Below are 20,891 nucleotides of genomic sequence, written 5' to 3'. Positions count from 1 at the left end.
TGAGTTGATTGACAGGCCCTTGGTCCAATCAAAACAGACACCCTGGGCAACACAGGCATGATACGATCCAATCAGATTCCGTCTTGAGCGGAATGGGCGTAGCCCGGCGAGTTGGGAAATACAATTGTTTGTAGGTTCAGTTTTGAAGTAGGTGAAGTGAACGATTAGCAGGCAAACTTATGAGAGTTTCTCTAACCTTCTGAACAAATAACACATATTTAAACAAACCAATGGAAAACAACGGAACTGACGAAAAGGGTGTTAAATATTATCGTTTGTCAGAGGTGGAGGAACGGAACTCTTTTAAAAGCACATGGATTATCATTCATAATAAAGTGTACGATGTCACAAAGTTTCTCGAGGAGGTGAGTTTTTTAAAATAGAGTCTTAAGTGTTCAGTTTGGTGCCAAACACATTGCTAACATTCGCATTAGGGCATTGTTTTGGAATTTTGTAATGCATGCATTGTGTAAACAAAGCATCGATGAGTTGGAATTGTGTAATGCATAATATAAATTATATGTAATATCATAATGCATAGAGTTAATAAATGAATGCATTGAAAAAGTCAACTCAAAACGTCCAGTACTAAAGTTTACACAGCTTAAAGCGAGAAGTGAATGGAGTGAGAGTGACCTTTGCCAAGTGTTCTCAGGTGATTTAATTACAACACTTGACAACTAATGTGTTTGTTGTGAAATTGGCAAAAACTAATATATCTCGTTAAACAATCAGATGCACATTTTTGATGGTTAGATCTGTATTTAGTAAAGCTTTAGTTGCACCACACACTACCTTGCAGTAATTGATCAGATAACCACTCTAACATTTCACCTCTTTCCACATTATCTAGATCTACAGAACATCCTATTCTAGTAATTTTACTCATGCAAGGTCTAAAAGTGCACATAAGGTAATTAGAGGTCAACCGATTGGTGGATTTTACCAATAAAGGTTGGCCGATAACTGATTAATCAACAGATAGTTTTTAAAATAGATACTGAATGAAAACAAACATAACATAAAATAGTGCTGAGCTTTATTACAAAAATTGAAAAACATTACTGAACCATTAAAATGTACTGAACTTTTTAAATATACACACATTGTTCATTCATGTTAGTTCATAGTGCATTAACTTTTACTTTAAAAAGTTAAACTGTATTAGTAAATGTTGAAATTATCAATCAACAATACTTCTATTAATCTTAGTTAATGTTACAGATGGATTGTAAAGTTTTACCATTTCATATAATTCCGAGCAGTCATGCTTACAGATGGCCATTTTTATATCTACACAAAGGCCATAGCATTGAAATTAGACGCGTGCGTGTATTATATACTCTCACACTTTATTTACTTCTTTAGAACATTTGATGATTATCTAATCAAAATATGCATTACAGTTAGGGCTGTCAAATGATTAATTGCGATTAATCACATCCAAAATAAAAGTTTGTGTTTACATAATGCATGTGTGTGTGCTGCATGATGATTATGTATATTTGAATAAACACAAATACATATATATATAGAAATATTTGCATGTATATACTGTATAGATATTTATATCATTTATTTTATATATAAATATCAATATTTTATATAGAAATAAATTTTTATATTAAATATATACATCCATGTGTGTGTATTTATGTATATATAATAATTATACACCGTACACACACATTTTATCTAAACACAAACTTTTCTTTTGGATGCGATTAATCACGATTAATCGTTTGACAGCAATAATTACAGTGACAATAAAAAAAGAACTGAAATCGAGTGCATTTTTGATTTATGTTTCTGTCGATACAGTTTGCTTTCTCAAGTCTCTAGCTTTAAATATGCCACTTCGCTGCATAAGGCATGAATAAAAGTGACCAGCTGGATATAAAAAAACGCAAATAGATGGTAACAATTGTGTTTATTTTTGTCACATTGTTTTACCCGTGCTACTAATGTTAGCGTCCTCTCAGCCTCAACGGCAAACATGCTGCTGTGCTCTTCTACTGCAGCATCTAGTCCAGGGGTTTTCAAACTGGAGTCCGGGGACCTTCAGGGGCCCTCCAGAAGGTTTTAAGGGGTCCCTAGAAAATTTCAGAGAATTAAAAAACAAAGCAAAAATGGATCAAGTCTACCGAACATTCTAGCTGTTCATTTCTAAATGTTTCTCTCCTTTCTTGCCGTATACATAGGCTACTTTCCAGAATTGTATATGTTTGCTTTGTTTCTCTTTAGCGAGTTTTTCTCACAATAAATCTTTATCTTGCTCACTGGGGTTGTCAGGCAGTAATATGTGGAAGTCTTTATTGTGAAAGTTTCTTATACAAATACTTTTCTTCTTCAGGTTTATACCTCCAACATTAAGTATAGCAAATTTACATTGGGAAACAATTATTGTTGTATTTATAATGTCTTACACTTACTATTTATCTAACAGTTTAAATATTTTTTTCATACACAAAATAGATGAATTTTAGGAAGGGGGTCCCTCATAAAGGTTCATCATATTTGGGGGTCCTTGGCATTATAAAGTTTGAAAATTCCTGATCCAGTCGACAAATAATTTTATAATGATATGAAAACAGGGCTGACAAAATGGCTGAAAAGCTAAATTTGAAGGTGCACTATGTAAAAAAAATGTCAGTAGAATATCCAAAAACCACAAGGCCAGTGTTATATATTTTGTTCAGTTGAGTACTTACTAGGGCTGTCAAAATTGCTCAAAAATGACGTTCGAATATTCCCTCTAAAAAAGCACGAATATTCGAACTATTCGAACATCTGGTTGCGCATTTTATCAATGACGCGCATTACGTCAATAACAGGACAAATGAATACAAAGAGACATAACTACTTATATAGGTAGTCTATTTAAGTTTAAACATATTTGACAACGTATTACCTACACAAAAACAAGTAAATCAACTAATGGCTAAAGACCGCAGCGGCAGACCTCTCTCTCTCTCGCCCTCACGCTCTCTGCGCATAACGGGTTAAATGAACAAACACATTTTGAGGCTGATCAAGAGTTTTGTGCAAGCAATTGAGGTCGCGACTCTTGTCCCAAATATAGCAGGCTTCATTCAGTGATTGAAACAAATATTAATATAAGTTTTACAGCATATTATTGAACGCTCTGAGCGAGCTGTGCTGTGGTAAACATGGAACTTTTCCTTGACATGAAACAGTAAATAATCAAACCAGTGGAAGCAGTGCATTTATCCTTTATTCATGCAATATCTCTTCAGTCAGTACCTCGGTTCCACTGCTTGACAGAACTCCCTGAAGCCCCATCCACAACACTGATCGTTCTCACGTCCTTACAAATGAACAAAATTAATTTCTCCGTTATGGCCTCTTGTCGTGTTGCAGACAGAGAGCTTGTGGCGGGCGATGCAAAGTAAGGGTGGTCCAGTTTGCACATACAAATTAGTTGCTTATATTTTCAAAACGAGCCTACAAAAGCATAAAAAAGGCCGTTTAATAAAGAAAAGTTCACGAAACTAAGTGAAAACTCACTAAAGTGTTTAGTGAAATTAGGAAACATTTAGATATCATAAATTGAGTTGTATTACGTTACATTTCTACATACATTTTGTTCTCATGTCACAAGTAATATCAAGGTTTATTTTGATCTGTTTTACATGATTCTTCTGTAGTGTGGTTTTCGGTGAAGTGTACTAAAATAAATATCGTCACCTGTGTACATTAGCCCACTTCTTCTCGACGCTTTTCCTGATAGTTTATAGAACAATTACTCCGAGTCGCCATCTGTCGTTTCAAAGAAAAGTACAACGGCGAGCGCGTCAAGTATAAACACCTCGTCCGTTCGGGGAGGAGCGCGCGCAGTCAGCGGAGACTCGCGCTGCGGAGACAGGCCAAAGTACACAAGGCTTCAGGCGCGCTAGCGCGCCCACTCGCAAAGCAGACAGCCACGCCACGTTTTTTTTTCCACATTTTTTTATTTATTCGAATATTAATTTTCACCTTCGAAATTCGTTTTTTAAAAACTATTCGAATATATATTCGAACTTAGAATATTCGTTGACAGCCCTAGTACTTACAATATCCCAAACGTTTCCAACTATTTGTAAACTGTGAGAAAATTGCTATTTTAACCAAGGAACCGGGACGTGTGAGGGCGTGGCCTGTCGATGGTGTCATATCCGCGTTCCCCTCGGTTTCCGTTTTATTTTGCCGCCAAGCGAACGCAGTAACGTCATAACATAATTTTCAACACGCACAGATTTATCTAATATGATAAACAGAGCTGCGTTATGTCATACTCATGGCCTGAAAAGCGGAAATGGCGCCGGCGACTATTGCATAATAAAAGTCCCGCTGCTCACGAGGCGTGTGTTGCGCGCTTCTTATTAACAATCGCTCCTGCTTCTGCTTCATATTACAGTAACGTTAATAATCACATGCATGAACATGATTTTTGCCCGAGTCCTCATCATCAAACTACGCCTTTGTTTTGAATAGGCGACCTCTAGTGGACGGAAAAGTTACATAGTGCACCTTTAATGTTAGAGGGAAAAAGTGCTGTATTGTCTCCTATGCCCACACGAGGGTGCAAGCGAGCGCAACAAGCAAATGTAAACCAAATCAAGCATCACGTCTTTAATTGAAATGAAATGACTTTCACTTTTTACAGTGCATTAACTTTAAAACAATTGTTATTAAATAAAATATAATTTAATTAATGAGCATGTAAGGAAATTAGGCAATAAAAGTGCATAAAACTGCTAGTGCATCAGTAACCTGAGAAAACACGTAATGTGAACACAAAATAGCAAACGGACATTCAGAAACAATCTAAATATCTACATATTGTTTGTCAAAAACACCAAACGGTCAACTTGACCTGCAGCGAGTGCTGAGCGTTTTTTGCTGAGGTATGGTCAAGTATGTCTTTGCCAGCTGCGCAATATGTGGATATACCGCATGATTTTGCCACCAACTGAGAAGATTTTCGTCAGCAGGAAGCGTATCTTCTCTTTCATTTATATCCATCTCATGCTCCAAAGTCCTGATTGCTTTCTTCAGCTCTGCTCTGTGTCTGACTGTAGACGCCGTCGAACAGCTTGCCCATTTTCTCTCTGACTCCCGAGTCCTCACTCTTTTTATCCACCTTTTTCTCAAATTAATAACACAGCCACACCGCTACCAAAAATTCAGCTTTTTTTTTGTGAGTAAATTCGACGAATATTCGAAATCAGAATTTTTATTTGACAGCCCTACTGTATACATACCGTTTCATTGTCTGTTTTAAATCCGTATCTGAAGTGCCTCGCTCAGTGCACAGCCTCACGTGTCAAAACAAACTCCATGAGGTGTCAGTGGTAGTTTTATTTGGCCTCTAGAGGGCACTCTCGTACTGTATAATGCCAGCGGACCCTTCTCAGCTGATCTAGCAATGGACGCAGCCCGGAAAAACTATCGGTGTGGATTTTTGCCGATAATCAGTGCCGATTAATCAGAAAAGCCGATAAATCGGGTGACCCCTTAGTTGTGCACTGATGACACTTAAATCAACTTATTTCCTTGAGAACGGTTTTCAAAGACCAGTCAAGGTCAAAGGGAATTATAAGTCAGCATCACTGGCTTTGCTTTTGTGTTTAGTTTGTATGATGGATCTGATGTTTTTGCTGATGTCCACAGCACCCCGGAGGAGAGGAGGTGCTGAGAGAGCAGGCCGGTGGAGATGCCACTGAGAGTTTTGAAGATGTGGGCCACTCGACAGATGCACGCGAGATGGCCAGTTTGATGCTCATAGGAGAACTGCATCCCGTAAGTCCACCAGAAATCAGTGTTATTGTTGAGCATTAGTGTGAAGAAGACCTAGTGTGCTTTCTGACATTTCTGCTTTTGTGAATATACTCTATTTCCAGAAAAATGCATTAAAACATATGTACACAATAATGCTCTTATTGAGAGTTAAACAACAAAAACTAAAAGGCTAGATAATAGACCTTATTCACAGCAGCGCCATCTGTAATTTTGAACTGGAATGTAACCGAGGCTGTCAGGCTCGAATTTCGACACGGGTAAGGCACAGAATTTGAATCAATTCCCGCAGGTCTTGCGCTTATAATGCGGGAAATTCCGCGCAAACTTTCATTCAGATTAACATGTCGGCTGTATGAGTACATCTTATAAGATTATAAGATCAAATCAGTCATTTTAAAACTTTCTGTGAGACGCAATTTCACAAAAAAATCAGCGTTGCTGTGTCTTCTCTCTCTGTCTCTCAAAATAGGTTGCACGTGTCAAGTGTTCACTACAGGCGCCAATACAGTTTTGCATCATCATTAAAGTTTATCATTTGCACAACTTTTTAAGTCTTACCAATTTAAACATTCAAGCAATGTTAAACTATTCAGTATCCGTGCGCTCTCTGAGAGATGGTTTTCTTTGCGCACATACATAAAGCCACATCACAAACAGCTCTCGAGTATCAAACTGAGTTATTTTTGCAGATTAAAACACAAAATTATGTAAAAATTCTTATGTCTTATGTGCACTAGCTCTTAAAGTGACAGCAGCCTAATATGTGTCATTAATGTCGATTAAAAAAAAATAGCTTTAATTGTAAGGAATCAGGATTAATAGCCCATGTATTTAATTTATACAGGACTTAAACAGTGTTATCTTGCATTTGAATACTTTATTCAGTTTTGTAGTATTTCTGAATACTAGAGTTTTTAGTATTTAGAAAAACTTTTCTCTTTATTATTGCATTTGTATCTTTATTCTATTGTATTTTTTTGTGCTACTTTTTTTTCAATTTAATTCAAAGATTGAAATCAAGCTTCCTTGTGTTGTGTAAACTTTTGTGCAACAAAAAAGTACAATGAGCGAGCAAACATTTAGGTGAGATAAATGTAATTAAAAAAATTGTCAAAAAATTCCCCCCCATTTTCCAAAATGAAATTCAGGCCCTGGGCTGTAAGGGATAGACATGCACCTCCTCAGTGGGTTGAACTGTTATTAAATGTGTTGGATTGTTCCGTTGACGAAACACTGCAAATGTATCTTTCCAAGAAGACAAAGTAAACGGTAGATGTTCAGTAGACAAAAGATATTTCCCAATTCTTTCTCCCAAATCAAAAGTCTGTGAAGTTTATATCTTGCAATTCTGAGATAAAAAGAAAGACTTACAAGACATCAACTCGCAATTCTGAGATAAAAAGAAAGTCTTACAAGACATAAACTCGCAATTCTGAGAAAAAAAGTCAGACTTATGAGACATGAATTTGCAATTCTGAGATAAAGAGTAAGATTACAAGACAAACTCGCAATTCTGAAATGGAAAACTGACACATCAACTCGCTAATCTGAGAAAATAAGTCAATTATAAGCTGACTTCTCAGAATTGTGACTTGCATTTTGGATGTTATATTTTGCAGTTATGAGATATCAGAATTGCGAAACAAACTCGCAATTTTTAGAAAAAAGTCAATTTTTTTTTTTTTATCCGTGGTGAAAACAAGCTTTCATACAGCTCTCCGTGGCTGTAATTTAAAATTGTACCTTGCATGTTTTTCAAAGTGCATGCTTTGCAACCATCAGTCAGCACTGGCACACAAAAACACATGGATAATCATTAATGATTTATAGTTTCAGTGAAGGGATGACATCACACCAATGGATGCCAAAGTGCGATTTACAAATATATATATATATATATATATATATATATATATATATATATATATATACACAAAAATACAACTAAAATCACAAACTTCCAGAACCCCCTGAGAATCTGGGAATGTTCCATGAAAAGTCTGTTGATTTATAGTATCCGAGATGTTTTCGTAGACCTCCAGGGGCTTGAGATACTATCAATAACCCATTTTTATTCCTCTTGAAGGACCAGTAACGCTGCTGGATTCAGCACAGATACTATCAGACAGTTTCTATGTCAGGAATGGAGTTGTGCATCTTGCAGAAATGAATTTAGAATGCATTTTAAATTCTAGTTAAATCCCTCAATAGGATTTAATATAACAGTAATTCAATTTTAAAGTAGAATTACAAAGAATGAAATTCAAAGACATATACAGAACTAAGGTATTTTGCTTCATAATAAAAAAATCGTTTTTCAGTATGAAATACATATGATATTAAAGGGGTCATAGAATGGTACATGCACTTTTACAAGTTGATTATACGGAAATGTGTGTTGGCAGTGCCTGTACACAACCATCCTATAATGATAAAAATACATCCAGTGTTTTTTTTTAATCTCCTTATATATTTTCCCCTGTCTCAATTCGAGCCGTCTGATCGTGTGACGTTACACGGTGTACGCCCCTCCTAAGATTGTTGATTGACAGCAGCGTTTCAACACAGACCCGCCCTGAGCGAGCGGTCATCAGTCCGCCATTGTTGATACTCTGGAGCAGAATGGCGTCTAAGCGGTTGTGGTGTTGTGTTGTTGGGTGTAATAACGAGTAATAATGAGTAATAATAATGTAATAATGAGCTGGTTTTGACCAGGTAAAATGAGTGTTTTCTTACAATACTAATGAGAATTTTTAATTAAAGTATATTACAAACTTTTCATTTAGACACTAAAGAATCATATTAACTTGTACAAAAATGTCATTCTATGACCCCTTTAATAATAATAAAGTTTTAAAAACACACTTATTCTTCCTTTGAAAGAAATCAATACTCTAAATTCAGCAAAGGCACATCAAATTGATCAAACATCACAGTAAAAAAATGTATAATGTTACAAAAGATTTCAATTTCAAATTAATGCTGTTCTTTGGAAACTTCCTATCATCATCTTCCTCAAAGAATCCTGAAATGTATTGCAGTCTCCACAGAAATATGAAGCACAACTGTTTTCAGCATTGATAATAATCATAAATGTTTATCATATTAGAATGATTTCTGAAGGATCATGTGACACTGAAGACTGGAGTAATGATGGTGAAAATTCAGCTTTGATCAAAGGGATAAATTACAAATTTAAAACATATTCAGATAGAAAAGTTATTTAATATTGTAATAATATTTCACAATATTTACTGTATTTTTGATCAAAGACTTCTTTCAAAACATTAAAAAAATCCTTCAAAAAACATTAAAAGTGTACAATCATGTGAAAAAGAAAGTTCACCCTTTTGAATTCTATGGTTTTCAGTATTAGGACATAATAAAAAATATATATTTTGGTCCTTGGCAGGTCTTAAAATTAGGCGAGTACAACCTCAGATGAACAACAACACATGACATATTACACCATGCCATTGTTTATTTAACAAAAACTAGGCCAAAATGGAAAAGTAATGTGTAACTTAGGACACCCTTACTCCTTCCATAGGAATTAACAGGGTAAGTAGCAGTCCTAACTAGTCCATCATTCTACATTGAGGAAGATTATTCACAAGTGGAAAACATTCAAAGACAGTTGCCAATCTTTTCCAGAGTGGGCGTCAGACCATTCAAAGCTCAGAGAAATCGCAAAAAACCCAAGAGCTACACCTCAGACTCTACAGGCCTCAGTTAGCATGGTAAATGTTAAAGTTCATGGCAGTACAATTAGAAAAAAGACGTGACAAGTATGGCATGTTTGGAAGGGTTGCCAGGAGAAAACTTCTCTATAAAAAGAATGTGGCAGCACGGCTTAGGTTTGCAAAGTTGCTTCTGAACAAACCTTAAGACTCCTGAAACAATGTCCTTTGTTTGGACAGACGAGCCCAAAGTGGAGATGTTTGTCCCTAATGCACAGCACCACGTTTGGTGAAAAACAAACACAGCATGTCAGCACAAACACCTCATACTAGCTGTCTAGCACTTTGGTGGAGGGGTGATGATTTGGGCTTGTTTTGCAGCCACGGGACCTGGGCACTTTGCAGTCATTGAGTCGACCATGAACTCCTCTGTATACCAAAGTATTCAAGAGTGAGGCCGTCTGTCCGACAGCTAAAGCTTGGCCGATATTGGGCCATGCAACAAGACAATGATCCAAAGAACACCAGCAAATCTACAACAGAACGGCTGAAAAATAAAAGAATCAAGGTGTTGCACTGGCTCAGTCAAAGTCCAGACCTCAACCCAACTGAAATTCTATGGCGGGACCTTAAGAGAGCTGTGCGTAAACAACTGCCCACAAACCTCAAGGAACTGAAGCTACATTGTAAAGAAAAGTGGGTCAAAATTCCTCCAGAACAATGTGAGAGTCATACAGATAATGTTTACTACAAGCTATTGAATCATAGGGTGTACTTAGTTTGTCACACATGGCCTCTCCATTTTGGCTATGTTAAATAAAAAATTACACGGTATAATATGTCATGTGGTGTTGTTCCTCTGAGCTTGTATTTGCATAATTTTAAGACCTGCTAAAAACCAAATGATTTTTTTTTATAATGTCCTCCTGATACATAACCATAGAATTCAAAAGGGTGTACTTTCTTTTTCACATGACAGTATACACTGTGTGCAGAATTATTAGGCACGTTGATTTTCTGATCATATTTTTTTCCAGGCACATTTGACCAATTCCAAACCACAGTAATCCTAATAACTACTATTAATTTAGTATTTAATAATGTATAAGTGATATATAATTGTTCATGAAGGCTGGAAATGAAAATCACCTTATATTCAGGTGTGCAGAATTATTAGGCATGTTTTCTTTTTCAGATAAATTGAGCCAAAAAAGAGATTTAACTCAGACTGAAAAGTCAAAAATGATTAAATGCCCATGAGAAGGATGCAATACTAGACATTGCAGTTAAGGCATGACCATTGGACAATAGAATGGTCGTTGGGTCAGCAGGATCAGACAAAAACATGTGGCAGAGAAAAGACACCTGTTAACTGCAAAAGAATTAAGAATTAAGTGTGAAACCATCAGGAACCCTTTAGTCTCCAGCGCCACCATTTTCCAGAACTGCAACCTTAAGTGTGTCAGGATCTCAGAGACTTAAATTAGGTAAAGAATCCTAAAAAATGACCCCCACTAAATAAGAATCACAAGCTGAAGTGTTGTAAAATACATGAAGAAGTTTTTTTTATAGGCTTAATGTACAGATAGGTTGAGAGTGACTCTTGAAGGACCAGCACCATGGTCAAGCCTTAACTGCTATCTCTAGTACTGCATCCTTCTCATGGGCATTTAATATTTTTTGTCTTTTCAGTCTGAGTTAAATCTCTTTTTTGGCTCAATTTATCTGTAAAAGAAAACATGCCTAATAATTCTGCACACGTGATATAAGATGTTTTCCATTTCCAGCCTTCATGAACAATTGTATATCACTTATACATTATTAAATACTAAATTAATAGTAGTTATTAGGATTACTGTGGTTTGGAATTGGTCAAATGTGCCTGAAAAAAAAAAATGATCAGAAAATCAACGTGCCTAATAATTCTGCACACAGTGTATAGTTGTGCCCAAATATTCATACCAAGGGCAAATTTTGAGGTAAAGAGAATATTTATTTGGAGAATGGGTATCTTCTGACAGGAAATGTGGGCAAAGGCTTTAAGACATTGGGTCTCATTCACTAAGCTACGAACGTTTTTAAGAACAAATCACAATTCACCAAAGATTTCGCAAGAATTATTTTTCTAAATTTACGAAAAAAATATTGGAGCAACTGAAACAACACATACGCAAAAATGACTTACTCTGTAGGGCTTTATAATTGTGTTAAGAAGTTATATTTCATCCTAACATGACTATAATTACATTAAAGTATATTGCTTTAATTGTATTATACAATCAATATATAAAATGATATGCGTTATAGCTTCAGCAGTGAGGTTTCTCTGAATAACGCAGATATACGTGTATGTACAGCTGCTAATAATCTGGGTCTTTTATAAAAGGTGTTTATTGTGAGAACTGGTGAGAATGGCACACTTGGCATTGCTCGAGGATCTGGGCGGCAAGTTTGATGAGAGTGACGGAAAGGCTGTAAGGAAAGCGTGTGCGGAAAGCCCTTATATGGAGATGTTTGGGTGTGTTTTATGCAAATGACTAACCTTGTGCACGCGGCCGCTCATTTAGAATACTCCACATTCACTAACATCAGAACGAGGATAAGAACAAATTCATGTGCGTACAAACCTTTTGTGAATCAGGTGGATATTTTTCGTGAGAAGTTCTCCTGTACGTACAAATATGAAAGAATCCACGCAATTATTAGTGAATGAGACGCATTGTGTTAGAGATATTTAGAGATTTATCTTTAGATATTTATATTTATCTTTTTCTTTACATTTTGACAAAATGTTCCATGTCCAAAATTATCGGTTCATATCCCATTTCTTATTGCAAAATTCACAGGAAATGCAATCTGCACCATTCTAAATGCTCTTGGCATGTCTAGCATGTTCTATCTAGAGCATTCAATTGGTCTATAAACTATACATTCAGAACAGCTGATACACCTGTTTGCTAGTCAGCTTCAGGTCAATTGCAAGTCATGGTTAAAACCAAGGAGCTTGTGGATGCTCACAAGAAAGGGAAAGGCTACAAAGGTATTTCCAAATGTTTCAAGTACCAGTGGCCACTGTTCAAAGCATTGTTAGAAAGATCAAGGAGCTGTAAAAAATCACACTGTAAGAAATCTAAAAGGACATGTTAGGAAGCCAAAAGTGACCCCTGTGCTGGCAAGGCTGGTAGTGAGGGAAGCTAAGAAGAATCCAAGGATCACCAGCAAAGCCATCCTGAAAAATCTGAGCAATGCTGGTACCAACATTTCAAGGCAGACATGATGGACTCCACTTCAAGACAAGCACATAAAAGCCTGCCTAGCCTTTGCAAAAGCTCACCTGGACAAAGAAGAAGCCTTTTGGGCATCGATTTTGTGGTCTGACGAGACAAAAATGGAGTTGTTTGGACATAGGGATGTGGCTTTATTTGGAGTATTAAAGAGGCATTTAACCCCAAGAACACCATTCCCACGGACAAGCATGGTGGTGGGAACATAATGCTTTGTGGGTGTTTTTCAGGCAACCTTTTAAAAGGAAATGGCATCATGAAAAAAGACTTCTGGAGCAAAACATCAGACATTCTGCAGAAAAACTTGGCCTGAGACGCAGTGGACCTTCCAACAAGATAGCAATCCAAAACGCACAGCAAAAGTGGCCAAGAAATGGTTGGCAGAGAACAATCTCAACATTTTGATACCTGACCAGACCTGAATCCAGTTGAGAATTTGTGGAGAGAACTAAAGACCAGAGTGATGGCAAGGAAGCCTTCCAACCTCAGTAGAGGAGTGGTCCAAAATAATGTGCACTATATAAAAAAAAAAAAGAAAAAAAAGTTTTGACAGCTGTGATGAAAAATAAAGGCTTTGCCATTGATTGTTGAGAGAGGGTATGAATAATTGTGGACATGGAATTTTTTGCCAAAATATAAAAAAATAAATAATTGCTAATATTCTTCATTAATATCTCTTAAAGGTGCACTATGTAAAAAAATGTCAGTAAAATATCCAAAACCCACTAGGCCAGTGTTATATATTTTGTTCAGTTGAGTACTTACAGTATCCCAAATGTTTCCAACTATTTGTAAATCGTGAGAAATTGCTATTTTACCCGATGAACCGGGACGTGTGAGGGCGTGGCCTGTCGATGACATCATATCTGCGTTAGCCTCGGTTTCCGGTTTTATTTTGCAGAAACGCTTTCCTCTCACTGCAGTGTGAACAAGTGTCATAGCAGCCGCTGAGAGAACACACAGAGTAACATCATCACATCATCAACACACTCAGATGTGTCTAATATGATCAACAGAGCTGCGTTACCTCACACTCATGAGCGGAGGAGCGGAAGTGGCGCCGGCGACTGTGGCATAATAAAAGTCCTGCTGCTCGCGAGGCGTGTGTTGTGTTCATCTTATTAACAATCGCTCCAGCGGTTCCTCAGCTCCACAACACTCGTCCTGCTCTGCTTCAGACTACAGTAACGTTAATAATCACATCATCAACATGATTTCTGCCCGAGTCCTATCCCGATTCTTTCCCACCGGCTGTGTGGTGAAGACCACATGTCCCAAGATTCTGCCGTCATCAAACTACGCCTTTGTTTTGAACACGCGACCTCTAGTGGATGGAAAAGTTACATAGGGCACCTTTAACACAATGTCTTACTTTCTTTTATCTCCTTTTTGTGTCATTTACAGCAAGAATATGCCTATTTGTCAAATAAAAATTCACCATAATTAAATATTTGGCCTGGGTACGAATGCCTGGGTTTTGATATATTTTCCTAAATCTGATTTGTAGGTTTGGGTACCAAAACCCGGTGCCAATATGGCACCAGTACCTATATAACCGGTATGTAACCGGACCGAATCAGAAAGCAGATTTCAGTGCCTCGTTTCGGTGCCACTTAAATTCAAACGTGCTTTTGTGCTTTGGCTGGCGCTGAGCCAGAGACAGATATGCTCAGCGCTCGTCACATATCACAACTATTCAGTGTTTCCAACCACATAATGTTTATTTTAGGTTCACTTGTCACTCACTTTCATGTATTTCGTGAGACTAGGATGAATTTACGTGATGTGATCCGATTCTCTGAGGCACAAACAAACACGGCAGCGCCCATCACACATTATTGATCAACTAACATAATCATTATAAAGGGTTTTAAATGACCAAACACATTCACTCACACATATTTGAAAATTAGAAAATCAGATAGTTCATGACATAGTTAACAAGTTTGTGAATATTTCGAATAAAAAAATTAATAAAGCCGATACGTCTGTCATACAGCACTATTGCGGCTACTGTGTGTCATGTGAGAAGCACGACACGTCGCTACATGGTTCTTGGCTTGTAATCATAGGGGAACCTTTTTTTTGTGCTATATATAGGGCCCTATGAAATCCGTTTTAATTTTTCCCAAATTCCATTTTATTTTTTCCCAAATTCCGTTTTTTCCGTTTTAATTTTTGGGAATTCAGTTTTTTTTACCCTTAACTATTATTTTAGTCGTAAAAAGAGTGTTTTTAATGTTAATATAATAGAACATAAAACATAAAATAGGAATGACCTTAAATTTATTGAGGTAACAAACATCACATTTACTTTTCAGGACAAATACTGCAACATAATACTGCACTCTAAGCACTTCAAGTCACAACTAGATATTAGTGCTGTGAATTGATAATAAAAAAAAAGAATTAATCACATTTTTTTCTGTAATTAATCATGATTAATTGCAATTAAAAACATTGGAGTTTTTTATATTTTGATATTGTAATCATTTCAGTTACTCTCCAAATTAATTTAGAAACAATTTAAAGACAGTATATTTTAAATGTGTGTTGTAATGGCATCTTTTTATGAATGAAGGCCAGTATCACTGATATTAATGTCTATATGAAACATTGATGACGTTACATTACAGTATAACCGAAAGCTACCAATTTCAACATTTATTAGGCTTTAAAAAAACTTTTAACTTTTAATTTAATTGAACTTAAAACAATCTTTACATAAATCTATTATAATAAATGTTATATTTGCCTGTGGCCTTCCCTCTCAGACATAGTCTACACAGAAATTGAATAAAGTTATCAACACCTTTCTTAACTGTATAAATAATAAGTGAAATATAGATTAATCATCATTAAAGCTACAATCTTCTGTTCCCGTTGTTCTTTGAACATTAATGACAGACATTATCAGTGCTACTGTCACTTTAAGAGCTACCTCAGCCAAACATGATGTGGATAATGCTGCCTTCACGTGCTATCGGAAATTTGATGATTCCGACTTCTGAAGTCGTGATTACGAGCGCATTGCATTCAAGTTTCAAAATGTGAGGGCGTTCATGTGCAATGTTTACCTAGGAAACTTGTATATTACGATAATTCCGAGAGCACGTGAAGGCAACATAAGACGCGCTGACCCGCGCATCTCATTTCCTCTCAAGTTCATTTAAGGCATTATTTCCCATACAGTTCATTAAAGTGCATTAAAAACAAGGCAAAATACAGCAAGCACTCCCTGAGGGAACTGCTCGGCTCGGTACTGAGGGCTTATCGTTGAGTTTCTTAACTTTTTCGCCGACGAAAGCAGAGCCGTGGAGCCGCTTCGCCATACTTTCAGTGTTTTGAAGGAGGAGCTGAAATGACGGGAGGGGTTGTGTTGCCCAAATTTGCTTCCCCCGGTCTGCATTTCCCCAGACATACGTTCTTCTCCCACACAAAACCGCATTTCATTCCAAATATGTCAAATTCCGGGAAATTCCGCGTTAACAATAGATTCCGCGTTAATATGCCAATTCCGCGATTCCGTCCGCGATTCGGTGATCGCGGAAATCATAGGGCCCTATATATAGCACCAATTTTGGAGCTTCAGAGGTTCTTCACCAGTTATTTGACTAAGGTGCTCTATAGCACCTCTGAAGAACCACTGAAGCACCAAAATTGGTGCTATATAGCACAAAAAAAAGGTTCCCCTATGATTACGAGCCAAGAACCATTTTTGGTGCCATATGGAACCTTTTTTTTTAGAGTTTATGGAAACAATCAGGCTAAATACTAAAATATTTAGCCAGAGAATATGGTCATATTTCTCTAAAATAATGTTGAACCTTGAAGCTGGTTTGTAGCGGACCAAGAATACGGATCTACTACTGTAGATGCTTTTAAACTTGGTCTTAAAACCCACCTTTTTAGCAGAGCTTTTGATGAATTTGTTACTTTAAATTTTCAGATTTATTCTTATTTATTTTTATTTTATTCTATTTTTTTATTGTTTAAGTCTGTAGCACTTTGAGATTTTGTTTAATGTAAAGTGCGTTACAAATAAAATTTATTATTATTATTATTACTTTGCTGTTATTACTGTTATTCAGTGTTAAATTAGGCTGATTGTAGTTGGGTTAGGTGGCTTAGGTTTTACTGGGAATTTGTTAAGTTAAGTGTTTTGTATCTATTTATATATTTAAGTATACTTTAAACTTTTAATAAATTGTTCAATTTCAAAGTAGAAAAAAAAAACAAAATGCTATAAAAATCCATTCTTTAATGTCATCCACCGTCGTTTTGTGGCTCTTTTTTATTTATTTTTAAGTATCGGTACCGTTTTAAATGCATCGGTTTGGCACCGGTATCGTAAAAAACCCAAACGATACCAACCCTACTGATTAGCAGTTATTTGACAACCATTATAGTTGATTAATGTCTTTTAGTCAGTGCATGCTCTAAGACATGGTAATTCATTTTGCTTTGTTAATAAAATGTGAACGTGTGAAAGACCTGTGATTATTTTTAATCATGCCTCTCCTCCTCTGCCTTCCTCTCAGGATGACAGGGACAAGCTTGCCAAACCACCAGTACGTAAAGCATTTTTCCATGTTGTTTTAACAAACTGCTCTGCCTTTCAACGTTTTTGTCTCGCATTGTGTGGAACCACCTAAACATGCATTTGGTTTTCTGTTGAACAGGAATCCCTTGTAACAACCGTACAAGAAACAACAAGGTACGTTTACATTATGCCTTAGAATAACTGAGATATTTTTAGGAAATCCAGATATGTTGTTACACACTACATCTTTTTTTCCTGTTTGAGGGATCGTGTACTTTCGCCTCATCAAATGAGTCCATTGTCTTATATTTTCACTTTCCATTGTAGTTCAGAAACAGCAAGTATCCGATTAATAATTCAAGCTGATTACCAAGTGCTTTGTTCCAAACCTTCTGTTTCGTCTCTTGTTTCAGCTGGTGGTCAAACTGGTTGATACCTGCTGTCGCCGCGGTTATTGTCACAATGATGTACCGTGTATACACCGCAGAGGAGGCATAATGGGATGCTTTTCTCAGAGGAACGCTGAGTTGAAACTACAGTACCCATAATCCATTTCAGGTTTTCCCATTACCATAAAGATTCTACTAATGAAGGCTACTTTTGTGTTAGTTTCAATGTTTGCTGTCAAGTATATCCATTGAGATTTAATTCCTGATATGCAGATGTTTGTATGATATATGAAAGTATATTATAGATCTACTTTGAGCATTATATGTAAGCTAAAGATGAAGTTTTGATTGTCTTTCTGTTGTGTAATACTACGTGTATACCATGATTCAGTTGAAATATCCAGGCTGAAAAGAGGAACGTACAGAATATTATCGTATACACAAACAGTTTGTTCCTCAAAGAAATTATGTAATTTCCCTTGAAATGCATATTTTTCACATGCAAGTTGATCCTACTTGGACCAGAGAGAAATGCTACAAATTGTTTAGATCTTAAAAAAATGAATGAATAAAATGCAGGATGATATTGTTTATTAAAATCAGGTAATTATTTAATCATTAATATGTCAGATGTGACATAGATCCGTTAATATTAGCAGCTTCTAGTCATATTAAGCTCCAAAATCAAAAGTGAAAAAAGATTACATTTTTGCAAAAAAAGATGACGATTTTTTTTGGACCATTAAAGGGAACCTATTATGCCCTTTTTCACAAGATGTAAAATAAGTCTCGGGTGTCCCCAGAATGTGTCCGCCAAAATACCCCACAGATCATTCATTATACCATGTTGTAAATGGCAATTTTTGAGTGGAAGGAAAAACATGCAGTTTTTGTGCATGTATCTTTAAATGCAAATGAGCTACTGCTCCGCCCCCTTTCCAGAAAAGGGTGGAGCCTGTACAGCTCATGCCTCGGGTACTCTGCCAAAAAACTTTTTGAGGATCATCTCTATCACGGTTATGCTCACATTGCAGTTCCTCATCATCATGAAAGTTTATTTTCTCTTTCAAGTCTTATTGCACTTAAAATGTCAAATACACACAAGGTTAAATCAAAAACACACAAAGTTCACATTAACACAGTCTGTTAGGTCTGTCAGCGTATATAGTAAGTAAAGACATCCCATGTGTTTATTAGATCTGAGTAATAAAGTGAATATACAGTGTAATATACAGTACCAACTGCTATATCTGCTGTTAATATGAATCAAATAACAAAAGAAAAGCAGAAAATCACTCACGGCTCTTGACTGAATAACTTTAGTAGCTTTAATAAGAATACATTTCTTGCTTGAATGCTGCTGTTAAATGCTCTGGCGAGGAGATAAACATGGCGGACTGTGTAGAGCTCACTGAGGGGCGGAGCTATGCTAATAGGACAGATGATGTGGGCGGGGCCTGTGCAATGTGACAACATTGGAATACATTCCTGAACAGCTCATTTTGAGACACTTTCAGATTTATGGGGAAAATAACAATCGTGGATGGATTTTAACCACAATAAGGTGGTTTTAGACACACTGTGGACGCATAAATGTGTTCAAAACAATATAAAAGTGAATTTTGCAAAATAGGTCCCCTTTAAGATTTTTTTTGTATTGTGACATTATTTTTATGACAATTAAGCACATTGTCTTGCCCAGTTCTCATCGGCAATTCGTATTTTGCATTATAATAATGTAAATTTGCCTTGAGAATAATGTTGCAATGCAAAAACGATCTTCATTTGTTTTATGCAAAACATTTTGATTTTGGGGAGAAATATGAAGCGGACATGTTCAGAATGTGATTGTACACAACCTAACCAAAAGATATCATTATGTGCTTAATTCTTTTACAACCACAGTCAATCAGCTAGAAGCCACCACATCTTTAGTGAAGAGTATCACTGTTATAATTATGTTTTTGGCGGTTACACAATGTGCCGTTTAAATAGGCCTACAAATATCAGTGTACCACCATGAACGATGCTTATACATTCCCTTTTTTTTTTTTTCAACTAACTGAATGTAATATATTTGTATATGATATAAAATACAAGCAACTTTCCCATAGAAATGTCCATCCAGATGTTTGCAGTGTCATCATTCCACACTAATGTGAGAGAATCGCACACTGTAAACCGTGCCGGTGTTTTCATGTCATATTGACTCAAATGCATCAGTCAAATCATTCAGCTTTATTGTGTCCCAATAAACAAAGAAACTGGTTGTGTGACTTGCTGTAAACTCATTTCAGTAAATCCATATGCAGTTTTTATAAACTTTCCAAAAGGGGGTTTTCACAGCAATTTCTGGTTCCCTAAAGAGCATCTCAGTCAACAATTAGTTCACCCACAAATGTAAATTCTGTTATTAATTACTCACCCCCATGTCAAACCCAAACCACTGGGGTCACATGGGCTATCTCTTCTCTTTCCTACCTTTCTGGGCCTTGAAAGTGTTAATTAAATAGCTGTCTATGAAGGGACAATTACAAATGTAATTTTACTCTGTTTATTAATGTTTTTACGCAACATCTGTGCAGTTTTTGTAGTATTTATAATCATTTTTAAATTTATATCAATACATTTAAAAATATTTTTTATGGATTTTCACACAAAATCAGTTTTTTTTAATGTAAAATTCACTTTATAAACGATCCAAATTTCTAACTTTCATTCGTAGGGATAACATGGATAATTTGACATGGTTTAGTGTAAGATTTTTGCCCATCTTGGAAAATACAGTTTTAAAATGAATGACTTTTACCAGTAAATGGCTGCAGAGCTTCACTATTTGAATGACTGACTGAAAGACATCTTTCACAAGTATTTTTCAGTCAGATTCATATCTAAATGTTATGAAATCACAATTATAACAATTAAAATGAATTAATTTAGTCAAAGTTTAGTATTTTCTTGTACTGAAAAAATATTTTTTTCAATGATGTTACATTATGATTACAATCAAACCTGAACAAGAGAAAAGTCTTTAGAGTCTTTAGAGTTGATCATTTATTTCAATCTGATTTTCTTATAATTCTACAAATTTAATCTACACTTAACAGAAATGAACAGTTATATTACATATTGAACAAAAAAATAAACAACATGAACATCAAAATACAATGAACTGAACAGCAATAACGTGTGT

The 20,891-nt window shown here is 36.0% G+C and overlaps 1 protein-coding gene across 1 annotated transcript; it reads left to right on the top strand.

The window, feature by feature from the left end:
* Nucleotides 1–85: 85 nt before the first annotated feature.
* cyb5a (cytochrome b5 type A (microsomal)) lies at nucleotides 86–19,965 on the top strand. The gene is made up of 5 exons (XM_079806001.1): nucleotides 86–365; nucleotides 5,674–5,802; nucleotides 17,308–17,337; nucleotides 17,449–17,483; nucleotides 17,723–19,965. Exons 1-5 carry the CDS (start codon nucleotides 231–233, stop codon nucleotides 17,805–17,807), a joined length of 414 nt encoding a protein of 137 aa, XP_079662127.1. The 5' UTR covers nucleotides 86–230; the 3' UTR covers nucleotides 17,808–19,965.
* The last annotated feature ends 926 nt before the right edge of the window (nucleotides 19,966–20,891 follow it).

Source organism: Gobio gobio, assembly GCF_949357685.1.
Source record: "Gobio gobio genome assembly, chromosome: 23".
Lineage (NCBI taxonomy): Eukaryota > Metazoa > Chordata > Actinopteri > Cypriniformes > Gobionidae > Gobio > Gobio gobio.
The sequence above is the reverse complement of the archived record's forward strand: the minus strand, read 5'-3'. Positions and strand labels throughout refer to the sequence as shown.